This window comes from Crotalus tigris, unplaced genomic scaffold (assembly GCF_016545835.1).
Source record: "Crotalus tigris isolate CLP2741 ecotype Arizona unplaced genomic scaffold, ASM1654583v1 scf7180000024472.5447098, whole genome shotgun sequence".
Lineage (NCBI taxonomy): Eukaryota > Metazoa > Chordata > Lepidosauria > Squamata > Viperidae > Crotalus > Crotalus tigris.
Window position 1 is genome coordinate 3,167,216 of NW_024100643.1, and position 24,245 is coordinate 3,191,460.

General features: G+C 36.1%; 1 protein-coding gene across 4 annotated transcripts in view; it reads right to left on the reverse strand.

The window, feature by feature from the left end:
- Positions 1-23,263, reverse strand: part of TTLL6 (tubulin tyrosine ligase like 6) — a 43,077-nt gene extending 19,814 nt beyond the window's left edge. Inside the window, exons 1-11 of one of the 4 annotated variants that reach the window (XM_039333172.1) lie at positions 22,949-23,263; positions 18,896-18,991; positions 18,012-18,239; positions 16,084-16,121; positions 15,470-15,588; positions 15,224-15,354; positions 14,703-14,859; positions 12,749-12,868; positions 10,872-10,957; positions 1,991-2,216; positions 355-536 (exon numbers count right to left, since the gene is read on the reverse strand). In XM_039333172.1, coding sequence (XP_039189106.1) covers positions 355-536; positions 1,991-2,216; positions 10,872-10,957; positions 12,749-12,868; positions 14,703-14,859; positions 15,224-15,354; positions 15,470-15,588; positions 16,084-16,121; positions 18,012-18,239; positions 18,896-18,981 — 1,373 coding nt within the window. In that variant the 5' untranslated portion in view covers positions 18,982-18,991; positions 22,949-23,263. Of the gene's footprint in view, positions 1-354; positions 537-1,990; positions 2,217-10,871; positions 10,958-12,748; positions 12,893-14,702; positions 14,860-15,223; positions 15,355-15,469; positions 15,589-16,083; positions 16,125-18,011; positions 18,240-18,895; positions 18,992-22,948 lie in introns of all 4 variants that reach the window. The other 3 variants (XM_039333171.1, XM_039333173.1, XM_039333174.1) reach the window with 3 other exon arrangements.
- Positions 23,264-24,245: the final 982 nt, after the last annotated feature.

A 24,245-nucleotide genomic window follows, 5' to 3' on the forward strand; every position in this document is an offset into this window, starting at 1 on the left:
ACCCCCCCAAAAAACCACAAGCAATACTGAGCTTAGCCAAGAAATGCATAATGTGTTGTCACAAAGTATTATCTAATATGTATCAGACACTAGAGATATGACCAGAGGATCTTGCTTTATTGGCATCAGTCATGTATATAACATAACACCCAATTCTGGCCCTAATTTTTTTTATTTTAAAACATATATAGTATCTAACATGGGCTACCAAATAAATAGAAAATTACATGAGCTACCAATAGAAAATTATGAAAGCCACAGTGATGGAAATTTATACTATTTAGAGATGCTTTGCAAGTGGATTATGAATGTTCACTGCCACTGTCCCAGAAAGTGGATTAAAAAAATTCAGACCTGGCTTCGCGATTACGGCACTGCTTGAGAAGCCTTTCTTTTCCTCGTCGTTTCTCTACTTCCAAGATTTTGCGCTTATCACATGCTCCCAGGTTGATCAATACCAGAGTGTCATATAGTAGTTGGTCTTTTACTTCTTTATCCAGCCATGAATCAGTACTGAAGCTTGGAGAATGATTCACCTACAACCATAGAAACTGAATGTATTTGTAGCTGCTGCAGTTTTGCAATAAAAAGTAAGTGTTTTGGGGAGAACAGAGAAGAAAGAAAAGCTTCTAGAGTTGATGACCAGCAATTGGGTTATGGTACCTTCCAACTATTTGCAATGATCAGCTATGGTAATCATCAAATTGTGTATCTGACCATATAGAGATTCAAATATTAGTAAATATTTTTCCCAAGCGCTGAGTTTACTTATTACATGTTTATCTCCCTCTGTGTTCCAAAAACTTAAGGAGAGTTGTAGGATCTTTCTCTGTGGCCTGGAAATGTAACAGCCTTTGCTGAAACTTTCATGAAGGTTACACCAGTAGATCCTTTTTATAATTAATTTTTACATTGATATAGGGTAATACAAATTTAATATAAAAATCTGGAAGCAGAAGCTAAATAAATTACATTTTGGAAAGGATATTAGATAATAGTAATATACATTTGAATTCATGATGTAAAATGTTTGATACTGATCTCAGTCTTGGCACAGTATTATTTACTATAAATATTAACAATACAGTTGTATAAATTTGCATGGGTAATAGATAGTATTATTTTCTTCCTTTTATTTCTTTCTAATACTAACATCATACCAATTCCGTTTGCTAAAGATTAGAAAGCTAAATATATAAAACAAAAGAAATATATTGTATAACATTACTGTAATTGATAAGCAATAGGTTCAAACTAAAGAGAAATATTTCAGTGCACAAATTTTAACCAGTCTCTGAAAATCCCACCACTGGACTTTTAGACAGATCCAACTAAACAAGAGGATAACTTATAGTTTAAGCGGTAATTTTCTTCCCAAATTATTAGATATAGAGAGCATTAAAAATAATTATTAACTATTATCCTCAAGACTGGCATAGAATGTGACTGGTTATACTATGAGGAACAAAAAGTAGTTAGCTAGATAAATTATTGCTCTAACTCTAATTCTTCTAGCAGATTTTTTATACAACCAATTGAGTTTTCCCAACTAGTAATTCCCAAACGCAAAATTGTTGTTTAATTTTAAAGCAACATTATCAATTGTCTAATGCCATCTGCTGGTAATCCGTGCAATTGGAAATATTGCCACAAGGCACCCACTGTTGAAGCAGAAAGGCCGAAAAGGAAGATGTTAAAGTAGAGCTTGAGAAAGACATGGGAGAATAGAAGTTGTTGTCTTAACTCTAAATGAGAGAATGAGGGTTAGGCATTCTGAATCCAAGAATCTTTCTAGTGACAGTTCTTGGAGCTACCAATGAGAAAATACAGCAGAGTTCACAATTAAGAAATATTAAGCAGAAGTGGTTGAGAAAATAGTGAGTTGCAAGTATTTTTTAAAAAAATTCTACGAATAAGGAAGGCAAATGTCTAATAAAAACTTTCCATGGAAAGAGCTAGAGATCTATTTATTTTGAAAGAAGGTACATACCTCGAGCAACCATGGTTTTAGTTTTCGATCCAGCAAGATGTCAAATCCCAGGATCTCAAAACAAGCACTCCACAGGGTGTGGTTGGGAAAGCAAGTGAGATAATTATGCTTGAGGACAGGATGGGCTGATATCAATGTTTTAATAACAACATCTTCAATATCCTTCCATATTTGCCCTGTATCATAACCATTTTGATCCATGTACTTATTAAAGGTGGACAGCTTCCTTAAAAAAGGGGGAAGGGGTGGAATGACAATACAAGACAGTATATTTGAGCAATTCACTTCTCTTCCACTTTTTAATTAGCCTCAAATTAACTCTATCTTCTTAATGCATATGCAAATCTTTTTATTTCAAATACAAGAATCTAGAACAGTGATGGTGAATCTTTTAGAGACTGAGTGCCCAAACCACAACTCAAAACTCATTTATTTATCACAAAGTGCCAGGACCACATCAGCATTGTGGTGCCCTCAGGGCGACATGGGGTGTGGCCCACTGGGTGGGCATGGCTCCAATTGTCATGGCAGACTGCATAGGCGTCCCTGGGGTGGGCATGGCCACCTCAATGTTGCTCATGAGGGGGCGCCTGTGGGGGCCGGGCAGGATTGGGGGAGATCCAGGGGGTCTCTGGCGGGTGGGGAGGTGGGCAGGAGGCCCAGCATAGATGGGGGAGGCATGCAATCCTAGCTGGGACTGGGGGCCATGATGCCGATGGGGATCCAGTTTTCCCTGCTTGGGGTGGCCTTTGGCTTGCTGGCTGTGGGCATGCTTTACCACCTCTACTCGAGCTTGCTACCTGGCCACTTCGCCTCCTTTGTGCTGGGTGGGGCAGCCGCTCCTAAGTACTTACATGTATCATACACATGTAAACTTGCCCCATGTCCAGCCCAATGTACTTCTGGGAACCTTATGACCATGCAACAGAATGCAATCAATGTTGCATGCTTCTGGGCAGGCACTGCCAAAATTAGGCTTTTATATTTTTTAAATGTTATGTTTTTATTTTTGTACTTATACCTATACATAAAACCTTAAAATGATACAAATAAATATTTATTTCTGACAAATAAATAAATAATAAATCAAGGAGGAGGCTATGATCAAACTTATCAGAAGCCATTCTGAAGCCCAGATACACTACATCCAAAGCATTCCCAGAGCAGTCTAATCTCTTTGCAAAAAGCATTAAAACTGTATGGCACAACTCATTTTTAATAAACCCATACTGGCTTCCAGTAATCATCTTTTTCTTTCCTAAATACTTGCAAACCCACTGGTTGATTATCTTTTCTATGATTTTTTCAGGTATTGATGCCAAGCTATTGGTCTGTTAACTGGGTCCATTTTTCCCCTTTTTTAAAAAAATATTGGAGCAACATTAGTTCTTCTTTAGACTACCGGCACTTCCCCTGATGAAGTAGATTTGTTCCTTTAACCCTGTCTGGTGAGAGAATGTCAAATTGCCCACATTGTGTTTCATATTAGGATTTTTTAAAATAACATTCTTAATATTTAGCAAACAGCATGTTGTCTGAGTTCATGTATTTAAAAAAAACAATGAATAATTATCACAAACAATATGTTAATTAATCGCTCAATAGTCTTCTTACTAGTATATATTCAATGTTACGTATCACATTTCTTTCTCTCTAAGTCATTTTTCTAGCCATTGATAAAAATTATCCCATGTTCTAAAATACACTGAATCTTCTTTCTCTTTTATCTTTAAAGTCAATCTATCCATTTCTGCACACTCTAAAATTTTCTTAATTATTTATTCTTCAGTTGATAAATTTTCATTTTTCCAATATTGGGCAAATACAATTCTTGCTGCAGTTAGTAATGTAAAATTAAATGTATACAGTCTTTCTCATAATTTGCTCCTATTATTCCTAACAAAAATAATTCTGGCTTAAAATCTATTTGTTTTTTAGTCATTTTCTCCAGCCATAAGTGTATTTTTGACCAAAATCTTTTAGCTTTAGTGCATGTCCCCCAGAGATTGTAATAAATACCTGGCTTTTGTTTGCATTTCCAACATTTGTTTGAAGTATTTTTAAACATTTTTGCTAATCTCACTGGTATTAAATGCCATCTATAAAACATTTTATATAAATTTTCTTTATATGCCATTGCTTTCGATAATTTAGCATTTCTTTCCCATAACCTTCACTAGTTTTCTAATTCTAAATTATGTCCAAAGTTCTTTGCCCATGTTATCATTGTTTCTTTTACTTGTTCCTCCTCCATCTTTAAGCTTAACAGATATGTATAGTTTCTTAGTCAGTTTTTCTTCTGTTTTTAACAGTATCTGGTTGAATTCTGTCTGTTCTTTATAAAATCCCAATGTTTTAGCATCTTTTTCATATCTCGTTTGGATTTGCAAATATGGACACCATGCTAGATCAATGCCTTGTTCTTGTAAATCTTGTCTATCTTTCAACTTCCCTTCATTGTCCAAAATGTCTTTATAGATCACAACTTTGTTAATTAAATTTGAGTAAGCAAATGCTTCCATTGTTGAAAGCCATCCAGGTATTTTGATATAAATTTTTGTTGTTTTTTTTTTCCATTTTAAAAGAAGTGCATTTCTTATAAAGTGGTTTTGAAAGTATCTATGAATTTTATTCTTCCCATACCACAGAAAGACATGCCAACCAAGTTGTAGGTCATGCCCTTCTAGGTATAATAGTTTTTTGTTTTTTTTTAACCTCTGAGCATTATCCAATCTTTAAGCCATTTTAATATAGTTGCTTGGTAGTATAACATCCAGTCCGGCAGTCCAAATCCTCTACTTTCTTTCACTTTTTGTAACATTTTCAGTCTGATTCTAGCTTTTTTTCCTTGCCAGATAAATTTCAGTATTATTGTATTTAGTTAATCAAAAAAGGCTTTTCCAAGTCTTACAGGTATTGTTTGGAATAGAAAGAATATTCATTTTCACTGTTGCCATTCTCCCCAGCATTGAAAGTTGTAAATTTTTCTACTTTTCCAAATCCAAATCTGTTTTAGCAATCTTGCATAGTTGTCTTCTTTTATTGTTGCACATCTTGCTGTTAAATAAATTCCCAAATATTTAACTATTTGAAGATTTGTTTTTTTGCTAGTTGGTTTTTTTTCTTTTTCTGTTAGATTTTTAGTTAGCACTTTAGTCTTTTCTCTGTTTATTTTCAATCCTGCCATTTTTCCAAATTTTTCTCTTTTCTCCATAAGTTTAGTGCTTGTTTCAAGCGGTTCTTCCAATATAAAAACCAAGTCATCTGCAAATGCTTGTAGTTTATATTTTTCATCTTTTATCTCCAGTCCTTTAATTTCTATATCTTGTCTGATGTTTCTATTCAATACTTCCAGTGTTAGTATAAATAATAATGGAGATAGCAGGCATCCCTGTCTTGTGCCTTTTTTGATGTCAAAGTTTCCTGTAAAATCTCCATTTACAATTATTTTGGCTGTTTGTTTATAATAAATTGTTTTAATTACATTTATAAAGTTTTCTCCAAAATCCATTTCCTCTAGTTGCTGAAACATAAATTGCCAGTTTATGTTGTCAAACACTTTCTGTGTATCAAGAAATATTAAAGCCATCTGTTTCTCTGGATGAATTTCATAGTACTCTAGAACAGGGCTTTTCAACCTTTTCACATATTGTACCACTTTTAGGACATGACAATATTTGAGTACCACCAGTGCTTAGCAAGGTGTCAAAAACTTGATTACTAAAAAAAGGGGGGGGATTTTGGGTTTTACTGATTAGATTCATTTGTTGTTATAGAAATGGCTAGTTTATAATATTATGGAAAAGTAAAAAGTTGAGGTTCAATGTTAATGCTTCCTTCTAGTGCAACAGAGGAAGTCTATTCTTTTTCCCTTCTCCCCCTCACTTTTCCCCCTTTTTCCTCCCCACTGTGTCCTACTATTTGCTTTTGTACTTTTGTATTTTATTCTATAATCTAACAAAATATTACAAATTGTAGAAAAAAAGTACCAGTTTTAATTTCTTTGGTGGCTGTTCCTTTGCTGAATCATTTTCCCTTTACACTGATAAATGTATGATGAATTTATCCATGTTTATTAATATGCACCTCACCAGCTAGCTCAAGGGTCTTCAAACTTGGCACTTTTAAGACTTGTGGACTTCAACTCCCAGAATTCTTCAGCCATCATGGCTGGCTGAGGAATTCTGGGAGTTGAAATCCACAGGTCTTAAAGTTGCTGTTTGTAGACCCCTGAGCTAGCTGGTCGGTCCTTCTTCCTCTCTCCCTTCTAAGTTCTTTCCACAGTGTAGTAAGAATGCACCTCCCATCCCTCCCCTGTACCCTTAAAGACACAGAAATCAAGTGCAAAGCAAAAAAGGCTCACAAAATAAAGAAACACATAAACTCCATTTTTTTTTCTTTAAGCTGCCTTAGGCGTGTCATGTGTCACAATGTTGCAACCTGAGACTGAAAGGCTCTGGCAATTGCAAAAAGCTTTAGCCTTAAATGAAGTCTGTTTATCTTCAAAGAAAACTTTCTAAAAGCCACAGACAGACTCAAGATAAGGGGGTAAAACTAATTACATTTGTTTAAAGGGATTAAACCTACAGAAGTCAAGACTTTGGACTCATTGCTAGCCTAAAATACAGACTAAAATATTCCAATAACCAAAGCACACAAAGGAGCTTCTGAATTACAGAACGCTGTAAAAACTGTACAAAAATCCTTATGGTAACCCAATCAAGCTGCCAACTGATCCAGAACTAAATAAACCCACCTCCTTTCCAACATGCCGGCTTTTCATTTCATCAGAGCTGACTGCATTCTCCTGGCTGGAGAAAACGAACAAAGGGACTTTTTCTTCCAGCAACAGCTTCTTCTCTCTCCATTTCTTCCCTGCCGGCTGACCTCTTTTTCTCTTTCCCTGATGTCTTTTTTCCTCTTTCCCGCCCAAACCACCTCCTTTTATAGCCTCTCCTCTCCTCCCCCCCTTTTTCTTCAGTTCACCTTCAGCTCGGCCGCTTCTGGAAGCACCAATCAGCTGGAGCCCTGCTGGCTCCTGGGGCTTCTGCTGAGCCCAGACAGTTCTGCAGCTGCAGCTGCCTCTCCCTCAGGCTTGGATCGCTTAAGCTCATTCCGCTCCCCCTCTACACATGGCTAGCTGCCATGTGGCAAAGTATCACAGATGTTATGTATACTACTGGTTGAAAAGCCCTGCTCTAAAACATTCTTAAATTATTTTTTATCTATCTTTTAGATAGAAAGCCATTTTGGTCTGTATGTATAAATTCGGTCAGAAATTTCTTTAGTCTTTCTGCTATTATTGAGGCAAAAATTTTATAATCTACATTTAATCACGATATTGGTCTATAATTTTTTATTTGTGTTAAATTAGAGTCTTCTTTGGGTATTAGAGTAAAATTGGCTTCGGTCCATGTATTTGGTATTTTAGCCTCCAAAAGTATTTCATTGCACAGTTCTTTCAATATTGGGCTTAGTATCTCTTGTCATGATTTATAAAGCTCTGCGGGTAATCCATCTGGACCCGGAGTCTTGTCATTTTTTTGCCTTCTTATAGCCTCTGTAATCTCCATCATTGATATTTTGCCATTTAATATATTTTGAATATTCTCTGAAATTTTTGGTAAGTCTGCTTTTTTAAATACTGCTGTATTTTTTCTTATGAAATTTCCTCTGCATTGTAAAATATCTCATAATAGTCTTTGATAATTTTTTTAATTGTATCATTTTGAAACTTTAATTCACCTTTTGAGTCTTGCAACTTGTTTATCAGTTTTTTCTCTTTTTCTTTTTTCAGTCTATGTGCTAACCATCTCCCCAATTTGTTGGCATTTTCCAAAAAGTTCTGTTTAGCCCTTTTAATCTGTTGAGCCATTATTTCCATCTCAGCTAGGTTTAATTTATGTTTTATTATCTCCATTTGCTTCTTGAGTATTTTCTTTTGTGGGTCTATTTGTAATTCTTATTCTAATTTTCTGAATTCTTCCTTCAACTTTAACTGTTGTTGTTCCTTTTCTTTATTCTTTTTAGCAGTGTAAGTTATAGCCAAACCTCTGAAATATGTTTTAGCTGTGTCCCACACATTTTGAAACAATGTCTCTTTGTTTATTTTGGGGAAAAAACTCCATTTCCTATGTTGCTAGTGGTATGAATTCTTTTTCTTTCAATATAGATTTGTTCAAGGACCATCTTAATTTTTTCTTGGCTCCTCTCCAAGTCATCTTTTTTGGGTTATGATCTGCCAAGATATTAGTTTCTATCTCAATTTCTTGTATCAGCATGTTAAGTTCCGAGAATGTCCGAATCATATCAATTCTAGATCATGATTTATGTCTATTTAAGTAAAATGTATATTGTAGTTTCTTTGGATAACATAAGTTGATAAGAAAAAAAATGCCACATATGGACCCTATCATTGTTGGTATAAATATGGAAGAAAATGTTTATATTTAATCATTTATATATTAAAAATATCAAATATCAAAAAATATATTTGTTTAATATTGAAGAAGGAGAATACTATTGGGAGAAAATCAAGGAAATATATTATTAATTGATATACTAATTATGGAAATATAAAAATTAATTATTATTGACTGTTAATTAACTACTGATTGTATGTTTTTTTCCAAAAAAAAAAAAATGAACCAAGACAACATGCTGTATACCAGGCACTAAGGATTGTTATTGTAAAAAATCAATAATTTTTTTTATAAAAAATAGAATAGAATAGAATAGAATAGAATAGAATAGAATATGTTGGAAGGGACCTTGGAGGTCTTCTAGTCCAACTCCCTGCTCAGGCAGGAAACCTTTTACCATTTCAGACAAATGGTTGTCCAATCTCTTCTTAAAAACTTCCAGTATTTGAACATTCACAACTTCTGAAGACAAGTTGTTCCACTGATTAATTGTTCTAACTGTCATGAAATTTCTTCTTAGTTTTAGGTTGTTTCTCTTCTGGATTAGTTTCCATCCATTGCTTCTTGTCCTGCCTTCAAGTGCTTTGAAGAATAGCTTGACTCCCTCTTCTTTATGGCAACCCCTGAGATATTGGAACACTGCTATTATATTATCCCTTGTCTTTCTATTCATTAAAATAGACATACCCAATTCCAGCAACCATTCTTTATATGTTTTAGCCTCCAGTCCCCTGATCATCTTTGTTGCTCTTCTCTGCACTCTATAGAGTCTCAGTATCTTTTTTACATCATGGTGACCAAAACTGGATGCAGTATTCCAAGTGTGGCCTTACCAAGGCATTGTAAAGTGGTATCAATACTTCACATGATCTTGATTCTATCCCTCTATTAATGCAGCCTAGCACTGTGTTGGCTTTTTTGGCAGCTGCAGCACACTGCTGGCTCATATTTAAGTGATTGTCCACTAGGACTCCAAGATCCCTCTCACAATTGCTACTATTGAGCAAGGTACCACTTATACTGTACCTATGCATTTGGTTTTTCTTGCCTAAATGTAGAACCTTACTTTTTTCATCATCTGATCCTGGCAACCTGAATTCATCAAATCAGTTAGGTGTTTTCTTATCACTTCCTGCATTTCTCTTCTGCCACTCAGGATGCAGCTTTTGAGAGATGTAGTTTTTTTGTTTTGTGAAAAGACAGGTGAAGAATAGCAATTAATAGATCCTGTGATCACCATTTTGTCATGTTCTTCAACAACCGGGCCATTTCTTGGATTTTTCTTTCATTCTTCATATACCCAAATAATCCTGTTGTTGTTATTTTTGGCATTCACTAAAAATCTCAGCTCATTCTGAATTTTGACCTTCCTCATCCATTCTTACAGATTTGTGCTATTTTCTAATATTTTGCTTTTTATATTTGAAAGTTGAAATGTGTCCTTTTTTCTTTAGTTTATCAGAATTTTTTTTAATGTCATCACAGTGGTTTCATTTCCCATTTTAATTTAATATTATTTTTTTGGCTTTTCCCAAGCCTCCTTTTTTTCCCTTTTAGGATTTCTATTCATGGAATTATTTCTAATTTTCCCTTAGCTTATTGATGTCAGCTCTTTTGCAATGTAGAACAATATAGTCAATTTTAGGATCCTACAATACTCTTCTCCACAATACTCTATTGCATGAGAAAGGCTAATCCAATAGGCACTGCTTTAAAAATACATTGCATATCTCTAATCTAAAAGCTTTTACACTTCATTGTTGACATTCCCTTTTTCCTAAATTGGGATCTTCCTTCTATATTCAAATAACTTCTTGAATATCTTGGCATTAGAATTACAGGAACATCTGTTCTTCCTTATTTATTGATTTGGCACACTAGAGATCCTGGTTTTGGACAGCAGCACTGCATTGCAGAAGTAAGCCCTGCATTGCTCGTATTTGATCCATTTACTGGAAAATCATGAGGATGCTATGGAAAACTATGCAAAGGAAGCCAAGTTTTTGCCGCAATGGATAGAACACTGCAGAACAATAGGAGCCAGCAAACTAAAATGTTGCAAGTAATCAAATGAAAATCCAAGAATTCTGGCAGTGACCTAGATGGAGGAGAAAGAAAAATGGAGGTGGCAGTAATGAGATCAGACTGACCATTCTGTGTAAGATTTAAAGGGAAAAATAATAAAACAAGGGACAACAACCCAGCGGTTCCATTTCAATAAATTCATTTGTACTTCCTTTAGGAGGAATAAATCTATGCTCCTCTTGCCTCCTCCAGACTCCCGCTGCTACTCATCTAGCTTTTTAAATGATTTACATCACCTAATGAAAGAAAATGAGCCATGTGCCAGCTGAATTTGGAGAACAGTTTCTTAAACAAGTCTGAAATGGCTGTAAAGATTCATGAGAGCAAGTCTCCAGTATCCCCCAGCTATGATTATGTTGGAAAACATTCTGTACCTCTTACTACCAGAATCTTCATCTCGTACAAAATTAGCACTGTGCTTGTTAATTGAATAATTAGTCAGGTGCATGCAGACATTGTCCTGTAAATAATTAAACAACAAGCAGGATATTAGGCTAGATAGATTTTAATCCCCATTATGTTCTAGTCTCAGGGTTGAAGGGGCAGAGAATGGCATGTGAAGCACACATATTTTGTGAAAAGCTTAAACTGTTAGGGCCTTTACATCTCCTTTCAAATGTGCAGTTATATTTATCTTACTTAGTTTTCCTTAATTTATCTGGTGATGGGATTTCAATAACATAAACATGATTTTTAAATGTTTATAGTATGAGGCAAAAACTGAAACTTTGTATTCTAAATTCCTTGATAAAAATAAATTATTTAAGAAAGCAACATGTGATTTGTATAACCACACATCTGAAAGAAACTCATATCTACCTAAGCACTTTTGAGAGAAACTAAAGAGCACAACTAAAACAAATGAAAAATATATATTAAATAAAAATATACTGGTTCAGACAAAGGCTGATGACTATTCTATGGTCTGCAATAAAATGAATAAAGAGAGATAAAATACTTTATTAATTCTGCATGATTCTCCAAATATTGGAGAACTACAGCTTCCAGTAATCCAGCCAATAGTAAAGGATATTGGGAGATGTAATACAGGAACATCTGAAAAGTTATACATTTATAGGATGTTAATTTATCTCTATCTCATAAAAATATCTATTAAAAAACATATGTGGAATCTTCCAGGGGTAAATATCACTGCAGGCAGTGATTTGAAGTAGAGAAGTGCAGCCAAGAAAGGGTTAAGTGCTTTCTCCCCTGCATTGCTTTTCTCTTCAAAATTGAACCTACCCCAGTGTTTGTCTTTTACAAAAATAAATCCTGAGCAGAGATAGCTATCTAGGCTTAAAAGCAGAAAATGTAAATTAAATTATAGGCCTTTACATACACAATGGCTGTGCTAATCCAATACTGGCACCACCATGGCATGTAACCATGACTTTGCAGACTTCTAGCTATTCAGTTGCTGTGTCTGGGCAAAGACACATTCCCCATTGATGGGAATTTCTAACTTGTTCCTTCTGTTGGCTCCTATGGCTTCCCCATGAAACAAACATACTAAGATAGCTTGACAATAATTTTCCCACTGTATGTTTGCTGTTTTGAAGGGAAGCCTTGCTGTGCTCTTAAACTTTGGCCAATTGTCAGGATCATAATCATCTTGACACAAAAAGCAATATTTCCAGGTAAAAACAAGTTTGGGGGGAACCACCAACTAGTAGATGCTTTCAACGCCTCTCCACCAGACAATAAAGGAAGTGTTTGCTATTCCAGGTGGGGAAAATGAAGACACATAGCGGACCATACAGTCAGAAACATTTGCAAAGCAACAGCATACAAAATGGTGTGCATGACCGGGTGACCAAAGCTCTGTTCCTTTTTAACATGCATCACATGCACTGCAACATAGGAAAAGGGCAGTTTCAATCATCCCATTGCATCTGACAAGTTTAACAAAGGTGACACTCTCATGTTTCAATGCTCCTTTACATAGCAGTATGAAAAAAATTGATAGTTTCCAGTGTGTTTTGTGTGTGAATCAGCAGATTTAATCTTTTTTTAAATTAGAGGAATACCTCATTCTTATTTAAGGGGACTGTTGCCAATACTTGTCAATTCACCAGTGTGAGAAATATATCAGTATAATTTAGTAGTAAAGGTTCCTCTAATCTTAATATTAATTTTGGGGAAATATTGAGACACATCCCTCCCCCAAAAAATGATGGGGCTCAAACGGAGATCCATTGATGTTTTTGTATGACTACTGATCTCAACAGAATTCAGCCTTTTGACTCACCAAATTACTTTGTGATGGGTCTGAATACATAGATGTTGCAAAACGTGCAAGTCCCTCCTCATAAACAAATACCCGTAATGGATCACAGGATGTCACCAACACATAAATCCGAAGATCAAACTTGAAACCATCAATAATAAATGGCTTGAGAAAAGAAGATTAATTTTCAAGTAAATATCTACAAATACAGTTTCTTCTAGAAAAAACCTTGCACTGGGCAATATACATATTTCTGAGGTTTTGCTAACAGCTTATAGTATAGTAAAAGTCAATTCAGACATACTTTTTGATAAAGGAAGGTCAAAAAAGTTCTTTACTATGTGAAATTACTAAGAATGTCTTGTACCCAATCCCATTCATGTAATAGGATTCATATACTGTAAGTATATACTCAAAAGAACAATGTAAAGCCATTCTCAATGAGTTCTTAAAATATAAAACCTCCATCTGTTGATAATGATTAAAGATCTTTTGAATTTTTTCTAAAGGTACAGCAAAAGAAATTGGGGAGGGCTGTTATTGATTCATAGATCCAGAGAGGTCATGTAAGTCATCTAGTCAAATCTCTTGAATGATGCCACATATGATCAGCTTTAACTGACTACCCAACAGATGGCTATCTAACCAGTTATTTAAGAACTTGAATAAGAGTGGCCCTACATTCTTCTGAGTAAGGGAGGACAATCCAAAGCTATAAGACTACATGTAGCTATTTGTTTAATTTCAGAAACATCTGCAAGATTTCATTCAATTTCTAGCATGATATAATATCCTTCCCAATAGTCTATTGCTTTAAAAAAAAGAAAATGGTACTAGAAAGAAAAAAAAGCACGCCAGAAACAGAAAGGGTCTTCAACTTGGGTTCCACCCACTTATTTCAATTGATTACTAGATGCCCCCTGAGATTGTTTTAACATTCAGTTAAAACAGAAAGTTGCCCACCCTTGCTCCAGCGAAGTTGCCATGGTTGATCTGCCTTTGTCAGAATGATATTTCTTACAGTATAGTTTCATTCATAGTTTCATCTCCTGTAACTGAAGACCATTAAATTAAAATTTGCCCTATGGCTAACAGCAACAGATATTTGAATGGCACCTTTATGACCTCTCCAAGTATTCACTCCTTCAATACAAATATTTATTGCCATACCAGAGTCTATACTGTGCTCAAAGCATCCCCAACAATTCCTTGCCCCATTCTTGCCCCATTTCCTTCATAAAACTTCCTCAAATTCCAAGGACCACCAGCATAACAAAGTGCTATCTCCCGCACAGGTCAAACAACTGGGCATCTCATGAGGGTTAGGTATCAGTTACAATGAAGTTATTATGGGGGGCAACAAGAAAATTTCAGCCAAATTCCAAATAAGCATATTCTAACCATGACTGACTTGTACCAAATATATCAAATAATACAAATTCAGCCATGGTTATTCTAATTTGTAATCTACTATAGTGGAACTTATATTTGATTAAGAATTCAATCTAAAATCAATTTTATAACAAGCTCTAAATTTACCTTATAATGCAGCATATTTCAATGATCTTCCAGTTAATTTAGATTGGAACTTTGTAATCAGTATCATGGCTGACTTTCTCCAGGATTCTGCCTCTCTCAACCTGTTGCCCAACTGGTTCACTTTAGCTATCTTCATTCTTGTGTCTCTTATCCCAGTAAGTTTCTCCACCTCCACACCTACCTTCCCATGATTTCTGGATGCTTTCCCACAAACAGTAGGAAGTCCTTCCCATTTCTAGAGGCTGTTTAGGAGCTCTGACACTTTAATCCATGTAATTCTCTCTTATGGAGAAGATTTACTGATTACCAATGGTTTTTGACATACTGATCTTATTTCTCAGTAATAGACTGCTTTTGAATATCTGCCAGTTTTAATTAAAATGGCTAGGAAGACTCACAGCAATACAGGGAGCCTGTTTCAATACAAGAGGATCACCTTTGAGATATAGAGCTGGCAGATCATATCCTCCCCAGGTTTGATATCTCTTACAGTTTTTGTGATGAAAATGCCTTTGCCTTGACAACCAGAGTCTGGTTTACAGATGTAGGTTTTATGTTTTTTTGATCTCCCAAAGGCCTGCAATTCACCATAGCTGAGACCAATGAAGAGAAAAGGAAAAGCATGTTATTTAATTAAGACAAACAGTAGCCCAAGAATACTCCAAACTGCGAGCCCTAAAACTAGACATCTTGGTAAGAAATTATGGGAACCGAAATCCAATATTCAATTGAGAAGACTGCTTCTCAAAGTCAGCCCCAAGGGGAGGGGAGAGAAGGTATTTTCAGTAATATTTAGGGCCCAGAGCAGAGTGGTTTGAATTCTAAAAGAGAATTTTATAAAATTCTTTTATAAAACTATTTAGGCCAAATTTATTTGCCTATGTCAATGTTCATCTTCTAGACTTTTATGATGAAAAAGAGAAGTTAAGTAAGAAAAAAATATGGGAGATAACTCACTCAGCAGGAAGACACCAAGTCTTGGGAAAGAAGTTGAATTCCTTGGGGAAAAGCTTTAACATTCTGCTCATATTCCTGGCTAGAAGGTCCTTCCTACAGATTTCTGTCATCCCAGGGAAATGATTTATTTTCTAGAAAAACAGGCATCAAAGCTAAATATTCAATACAATCTAAACCTTTATATCTTTTTTCACAAATAAAAACAAAGATTCTTTAATTCCAACTTAGAGTGATAGTAACTTTTACCTGATAACTTTTCATCTCTATTACCCGATCCAGAGAAACAGAATAATCTGTCCAATACAAGGTCCATTCATCAATCTCAGTTGCTTCCCGAAGCCCACACATTTTGGCAGCCCGACGTACTGTGTGACAGGAAGAGAGAATCACATCAGTTTCATGTAGAAATGTTAGGGAGTAGAAATGGAAGAACAAGTTCCATTCGGAGGGATAACTTAATTCATAACTTAATTCCAGTAACGAAACTATGTAATTTAATTTCATTGAAAAATATACCAGATTAGTGTTGATTTAACATGACTTTGTGCCAAACTCCAACTGGTAAACTTGTTAGAATTCCTCTACACACTCATCTTTAAATTGCTATTCTTACATTGGACAATATGAGACAGCTTTAGAAAATACATAAATTTAGGAATTATAAGAAAGAAAAAAATGAGGTGAATGTGTGAATATTGAAATTGAATGTTAGATTCCAAATAGCTTTTTTAATTTTTCAAACAAAACTTGGAAAAAGCTCACAATTTTATTAATTTAGAAGTTGTTTTTTAATAAAAATTGTGGGCTTTTTCCTCACTGAACCAAATATATTCAACCTTATAATTATAGATTATACTTACCACTCTCATATTTACAGTTGGCCAAATTGATCACTGGTCATCTGGAAAACATAAAAAGAAGAAGAAAGACAGAGGCAGACAGGCAAAACCAATGCACAATTTACTGCAAAGTATTCCTGCATCTCAAGTCCCAAAGGTGCTTTTCAAAAGGCAACTGGACTTCTTGGCTTTTTCCTTGAAAACATTTTGCTTCTCATCCAAAAAGCTTCTGCAGTTCTGATTGAATGGTGAGGAATGGACCTGGATGATTGAGAATCTCCACAGACATTTTGGATCAAGTATTATTGTGGAAAACTAAGTGAACTAAGAAAACTAAGCTCAGTGAAATCACAGAAGGACTGGATTTCAGCTTATAATATAACCTTAACAAAATGATTACCAAATCAGTATTCCTTATCACCTAATTTATGAATAATTATTTTTTAAAAAATTGTACTTAGAAGAGGGCTAATATACATTCCGAAGCCTATACTTAGGAATATAAAGATGAGATACAATATTTGTAAGAGGGAACCAGTAGGGAGATATACAGGAATTGTGAGAGATACAATGAGCTGCAATCTGAATTTGTTCTGATTCTTTAGCAGAAATGTATAAACTGAATCAAAAGACATCATAAATAGAATTTGGAAAACTATCCAAAATTCCATTCTAAGCAACACAAATCACACATTAAATCAGTATTTGGATATGGATCCTGCCATGTTTTATGCAAATATAGAGATTTTATTTTCACTTTATGTTGTATGGTACTCCAGAAAAGGCCTCATAAATGTACGATATCTTAGTAAGTGTAGCTTCTTCAGGAGGTTTAAAACCAAAATAATTAATTAAATCTTTTCAAGACTGAGAACATTGCTCTTGTTCTTAAAAAAGGATTCAGTCTTTTGTTCCATGATTCTGCATCCTTGTATGAGTAGAGCATCACTTGGTTCACTTACCATCTATAGTGTTTAAGGAAACTTTCAAAGTGCTTGTGAATCAGCAAGAGAAAAATGAGTGTCAGAGTGTCATAGCTTTGAATGAGGTATCAGACTACAAACAGTATGTTTCACTGGACAGAGACATAAAAACATGCCTGACCTTAAAAGCAGGATTACCATCAATCCCAGACAGAATAGCCTATATTTGTTTTATACTTCTAAAAATGATGAAAACAGGCAAAGTATTATGCTATACCAAAGGGACCTCCAGAATCAAGCATATAGAATACCAGGTGCTAGAACAGTGATGGCAAACCTTTTAGAGACTGAGTGCCCAAAAAAAATGGCCCCGGCCTCCCATCTGTCCCCGCTTTGCCCCCACTCCATCCCCACCCCACTCACCCTGTCAATGGCTGCCCCGCCCACTCCTAGCCCACCCGCAACCCCGCCTGCCCTGCCTGCCCGCAGGGCCACTCACTGCTTCCATGGGCCACCGCAGATCGCCCAGGTGGCCCAGCAGCATCATGGAGGCCAACCCTCCACAGCATCAAGTGCTCGTGAAGGGGTGTGAGGGTAGAGTCTTGTCCCCGCTGCCCGGCTGCACAGGCTGCACAGGGGGCGACTCTTCTCCGGGGGCCTGCTAGTGAGGAGGGGGCCATGAGCAGAGGCAGTGCTGGGGCAACGGTGGAGGTGCCCACAGAGAGGGCTCTGAATGCCATCTCTGGCACATGTGCCATAGGTTCGCCACCACTGTGCTAGAACATAGTGACAGGAGAAAGCTGTAGTAGTCATATTCTGCTTGAGACCTAGCTGAAGTCAGAAGGTGTTTGTCTAGATAGGCGTTTTATCTGAACATGCCCAGCTCTATTTAGGCTAAATTCTTAAGTTCAATTTCTAAGAATCTCACAGGGAAGTCCTGTAAAGTTAGTGATTCAATTCACATATTGTATTAGTCATGCATGCTCAACTGAAGTTTGTTCAGTGAAGGAGAACAATGGTTCTAACCTCTTTTTCCTCCTTTTTTTTTTGACAATAGCATTGGAACAGGAATCTTTTTTGCTGTTCTCTTCACACATCACCATTTCCTGGTCAGTGGCATCCAGTACACTTTCCTCCATTTCCAATCCACCTGGAAAGAAGTCAAGTTCAGACACATCCTTCTCACCCAACTCTTCAAACTCTTGTCTCTCTTTGTGAAATACATATTTTTGTGTCTCATCTGCTATCCTCATTCTGTCACAAAAAGAAAGCAAATTTCATCTGTCGTTTGTGTACGTTAATATATATCAATTTGTGAATCTGAGCATTTATTTACTAAATAACTTACAAAAGGAAATAACCTGCATTCCCTCCTTGCTACAGTTATTAATTGGATCAAGTTCTCCAAATTTACTTTTGTTAGAAGGGCTGCCACCTCTGCTAAAGGAAAAACACGTTTTGATTTTTGATTTATTAACCTCTGTTTATTATGAATTTAACTCATCGTGTACACCCAAGCTTTAAGTATCTATTTCAATACATCTTCTTTTGCAGCTTATCCCTCCTTAAATTTATACAATGCTATACAATGGAATACAATGCTACACCCAAAAAGAACATCCTCCTTTACTGTATTGAATACTATCTCACTACTGATACCCAGTAAACAGAATAAAAGAACCTTACTTGAAACTAGAATGTATATCTTATTATATATAGGAAGCATAAAGAATAACTGAAGTGGGACACTAATTTGGATTTCCAAAACCTTAAAATCCATTTTTAAAAAGCTCCTGACATTTTTAACACCTAAGAATATATAATTCTATTTTTAAAAAGATAAAAATACTTTGTATTTAGTTCTGGGGCCTTCTCTTTTATATATATTTGTTATATTTATTAAAACTAACCTGATTCTCTGGTTCCAATCCTTAGAATGAGTTTTAGACTCTCCCCAGATCTGTTCATAATGGAAGGAGTATGTTGCAGTTGTCATCTTGATACCTCTAAGCAGAATAAAAATCAAACACAGTGCTGTGCAGTAAAATCTGATAAGATGGCAAACTATATTTTAAATACTTGATATGTTTAACCATATATTATAATCACAGCAGTCTTGAATAAATCAGAGGTTGCTTTGGAGTAATCATGAGTATGGTCTGTTATGCCAATGAATCAGTTCTTCCGTCACTAGGGAATGGTTTGTTTGTTTCATTCACAGTTGTCTGAGCATGTCTTTCTATGTATATGTACACAATTGCAAATGATAAGTGTGGAGAGTTTTTTTAAACCTGACTCCCGAAGTATATTATACTTTAGTGGAAATATGTTTTTAAATTAAAAATTAGGTGTATTCATCATTTTTTGTAGTAGGGTTTCCACAAATGCTATATTATAAAAATAAATGCACAAAACAGTTAAAATAACAATGAAAAAATTATACACATTTCACATTCATTAATTCTGCTCTACAGTATAACTCTCTCAAAACATGGCATTCAACAAATTTTCTTTTTAACGAGTGATTTTGTTTCCCGTTTTCATATCATATATATATATATATATATATATATATATATATATATATATATATATGTGCAAATTTTCCAGCATATATATATATATATATATATATATATATATATATATATATATATATATATATATATATATGGCAATAGCAATTTACAAAAAAAAAACCATAATGGGATTTTGGATTATTTAACTATTCAATTTTTCTCTCATTTATTGTGCCATTTTCAAGTAATTTCCATTAAGCTGATTACAGATTGGCAAATGAAAATGATATTCAGTAATGGCTGTAACCAAATTTACATTGACAAATTAAAGGCTTAACATGGCACATTGAAAGTCTCACTAGCAGAGCTCAGGTTGTTGGGGTGCATATAAAATCTCATCTACAAGACAAATTTTGGTTTTTGAGAAGGCTGTGGGATTGCAGTTAGAGAGCCCTAAAATAGATGGACTACCTTGTCTAATGCCAGTTTTACTTATGGATGATTTCTGACAAGATCAGGATAGAAGAAATGTGACTTTCCTCATATTGCTTGCCCTCTTTGCAACCGTTGATACCATTAGATCTGAAAGTGTAGATTCTTTTGGTATCTCTTTTCTCAGAATGTGTGATTGAATGTGCTCCTGCATCAAGAGAGGGGGAGGATTAGTTCCCTTCAGAGCTTTCCCAGAAAGAGACCACTGTCCTAAGCTGGATGGGGGAAGAGGGAAATGGTTTAGTGCAGGGGTAGGCAACCTTGGCTCTTTTATGACTCGTGGACTTCAACTCCCAGAATTCCTAAGCCAGCATGGCTCAGCTTGGAACCTCTCCCTTTTCCCTCAGCATGGCTGGCTCAGGAATTCTGGGAGTTGAAGTCCACGAGTCATAAAAGAGCCAAGGTTGCCTACCCCTGGGTAACCACACCCTTGAATCTCTCAGGAAATATCTAATAGCTTAGAACAGTGATGGCGAACCTTTTAGTGACCGAGTGCCCAAACCGCAATCCAAAACCCACTTATTTATTGCAAAGTGCCAAGGCCACATTGGGGGGGCATGGCCCACTGGGTGGGCATGGCTGCTGTGGTCATGGCAGACTGAGTGGATGTTGCTCGTGGGAGGATGCCTCTGGGGGCTGGCAGGATTGGGGGAGATCCAGGAAGTCTCTGGTCGATGGGCAGGTTCGTCCTGAGGAGTGAGGCAGGGGGTAGGGTGGGGGTGCCATTGCTGCGGGGCAAGGCGAGACAGGGGCGGCTGCTGCCTGATACCATCAGCCCCCGCACACAGAGGCCAGCGAGTGCATGGGGGCGTGCTCTACCACCTCTACTTGAGCTTGCTAGCCAGCTGCTTCATCTCCTTTGTGTTGGGTGGGCTGGCTGCTCTGAGCGCCAGCAGTGGCCTAATGGACCTGTGCGAGCTGGCGATGGCGGCAAGAGAGGGCTCTAAGTGCCGCCTCTGGCACGCATGCCATAGGTTCGCCATCACTGGCTTAGAAAGTTGTAGTTCAGTGGAGCAAGATTCTATTAGGTGTAAGCAAATAAAGAATTGGTCTCAATTAGATATCACTGTCTAGTCTCTGGGCTTGGGCCTTCCCCCTCTGCAGCTGCAGGTGCACGTTGCATAACAGAATGTCATCAACACTTTCCTGTCCTCTTCTGTATAACAATATTCTCCCAGAAATTTGAATGGTTTCTCCCTATTTTTTTAGGTGTTCCAAAAGTCATTGATTGTTGGAAAGTTTTAAAATTGTTTCCTTAAATTTTTGAATATTTGTACAATGTAACTGATGCTCTGTATATGTATGTATGTGTGCAATATATGTCTCTCTCCTTCTATATTTGTGTCTGTATGTACATTAATTTTTGGGTAATATTTTAAAATATAATTACACCAGAAAGGCATGCACCTGGACAACTAGTATATAAACCTAGTAAATATATAAACAAACACCTTCTATTCCTTTAGCAGAATAAGCCAAAGTTGTACATGCACAAGTTTTAAAGTGAAGTATGCCTATTGTACAAAACCTGGTATTTAATTTTACTATTTTCATAGAAAAAAAAGAAACCTGCCACATTGATTTGGGGGATAATAAAAGGGATTAATATCTTTCATGAGGTATCATCCATGCGCAATTGCCAAAAAAACAAAACAACCTAGAATGGTTTCCCCAGCTACTTTATATTTATAGACTTCCCCACTCATTACCAGAACTTAAAGTAATTATTTAAAATATAGTTAACTATAGTTACCCATACAATTAAATGATTTCATGACAGCAAGCATGAAATAAAGCAGTAATCACATCAGCCACCTCTTTTTTGTCTGTTACTGTGTCTAATGAGTTTTTCTTATGTCCTGCTTTTCCAAAAAAGAAAATTGTGTTCAAGAAAATTGATGCTGAATGTGAATAGATTAGGAAATTAAAAAGAATACTTTAAAGGGTTATGAAACTGTCTTTGAAATGAAGACTGAACATGTTGGTAATATGAACAGAATAAATAAGGGGACATTTTAATCCAGGTTGCTAAGGAGCTTTGAAGAGCAGTGTTTACACAATAAGCCTTGATTAACTGAAATATGACTTGAATTAATTTAATTCCCAGAATTTGCATAATATATCAAACCATAAACTAGCCATGTAAAGGGGCTCTGTATAAGCTAGGCTAAAATGTGCTTAGCAAAGTTATAACTCAGTGTGAGCCTGCTGAAGAGACTGCTGGGAAAGAATACAATTTCATCCCAAGTAAAAAGAATATGTGAATTAAGGACAGGAAAGGTGGCATGTTTGCTGTATGTACAAAGCTGTAAGAAGGGAAGGTGCTTTGTTTTAAGAAGACAAATAAATATAAGCTAAAACCAAACTTTCTTGGTAGATACCAAGTAGTAACAATGCAGAATTCTTTGCTTTCGGGATTAAATAGAGTGGAAATGGAGAAGAAAGAAGGACGAAGGCTTAGAAACAGTCGTTTCCTCCATTCCCGTGTATTCTGGATGGGAAAAACCCCATCTTTTATCACTTCCAGCCAGCCTGGCCAAAAATTGCATTGTCTGAAAAGAGGGGGACGAGAACGATTACTACAGGTTGGAGACCGTGAGAAACGAATGAACTCACTGCTAAGTACATATGCATACTACAGATTTCTTGTTTAGCACTTCGTGAATGCATACGATATTCATTGCAACCTACGCCAGAGTCTGCAAGAGCAAACAAAGCAGTCAACATCCATTAACTGCACGCCCTCCCGCCAAAGACGCACAAATCGGATCCTTCGGTGGGTTTGAGCAATGGACGGAATGCAAAGGGTCTTGCTCTGTAAAGGGGTGTGGCCTCCAGATCTACTTTTGTATCATCTTATTTCAATGCGTCCCCCTTTCACTTTCCTTTCGCCTTTCCCACATCTCAACCCACTTTATACCGATCCCAGCCGTAAGCAACCGAATTTATTACTTGTCGTTTGCTGCAACTCAATCGGAAGACCCGAAAAAGTCCTTCTGCTTAAATTCATTTGAAAGGAACAAAACATCCCGCTTTCTCATTGGTCCAAATTAAATCCCGGGATGTCTTTCTTTCTTTGTTTTAATTAGGTGACATCAAAGAAGAAATGCGGACGTGGAGAGAAAGGCTGGAGCAGAGATGGTTGTCATGGAGAAGATTCGAGCAGGGGCTGGGAATACAAATCCCGAGAGCAAACGCGGCGGCTGCGCGCGCATTCTATTCCTCACTTTTCTCTTTCCCATTGTTCCCCTAATCAAACGCCTGTTCCCAATTCCGCACATGCGTACTTGTGGTTCCAACTCAATGTGGTCACATGCTTTCTCCTATTCATCCTCCCGGTGCAAAAAATTAGCGCGAGACGAGTAGTAGTTTCCTCTCTTCCCTTTATCTAATCACAGTTGGAAACGTAACCAATCATGGCTACCAGAGAACTGGCTAATTTGAATATTTGTAAATTCTCAACCTTTCTCCTGAAAAATTAATTATGATCTGCTGTTGCCATAGACTGGTCTATAGTACCGTAATTTTATAAGAGTTATCATGACCTTATGATTCTTTGATAGTTGACGATGGCATTTCTGCTCCTTCCTTTCTTTAAGTAGTGTTACTTTTGCTAAATAGTCTTAACAAACCAAATACTGAGATATTTAAAGCCTTTGAGGACTAGGAAGGGAAATGCCGTGTTCAGTAATATTTTTCTTTTCTAATTGCCCATGATACAACAGGAATGCTAAATACTCTTATTCATGGAATATGAGCAATTGAATAGTTTTTATCATCAGACCAATTATTGCTAAAAGACTCATGTAATTGGGAGATGTCAAGAATTAACATTGTGATTTAAATGCCACTTGTTCTCTGCTTATTTTGCCAATTATTTAAAAAAATAAAGCTTGACATTGTAATACTTAAAATCAAATTATAATGCATTCGAGTCACCTTCACAGACATTTCTATGTGTTTTTAAAAATTAATCTTTCCTTTCAAAATGAAGACAGGCAGTGTCTGCCATGTTTTAAAAATCTCTAATAAGTTTTTTTTTAAGTTTTAAAAGTTTTAAAAAAGATTTTAGTAAATCTCATTGAAATTCAAATTAATTCTAAACAGGAATATTGTACTCAGTGGTAGGATTCAAATATATGAACAACTAGTTCTTTGGATGCTGCTTCCGGAAGTCCATTCTGGGCCTGGGCAACAAAAAATTAGTTACTGGTTCTGCCGAAGTGGTGCGAATTGGCTGAATCCCACC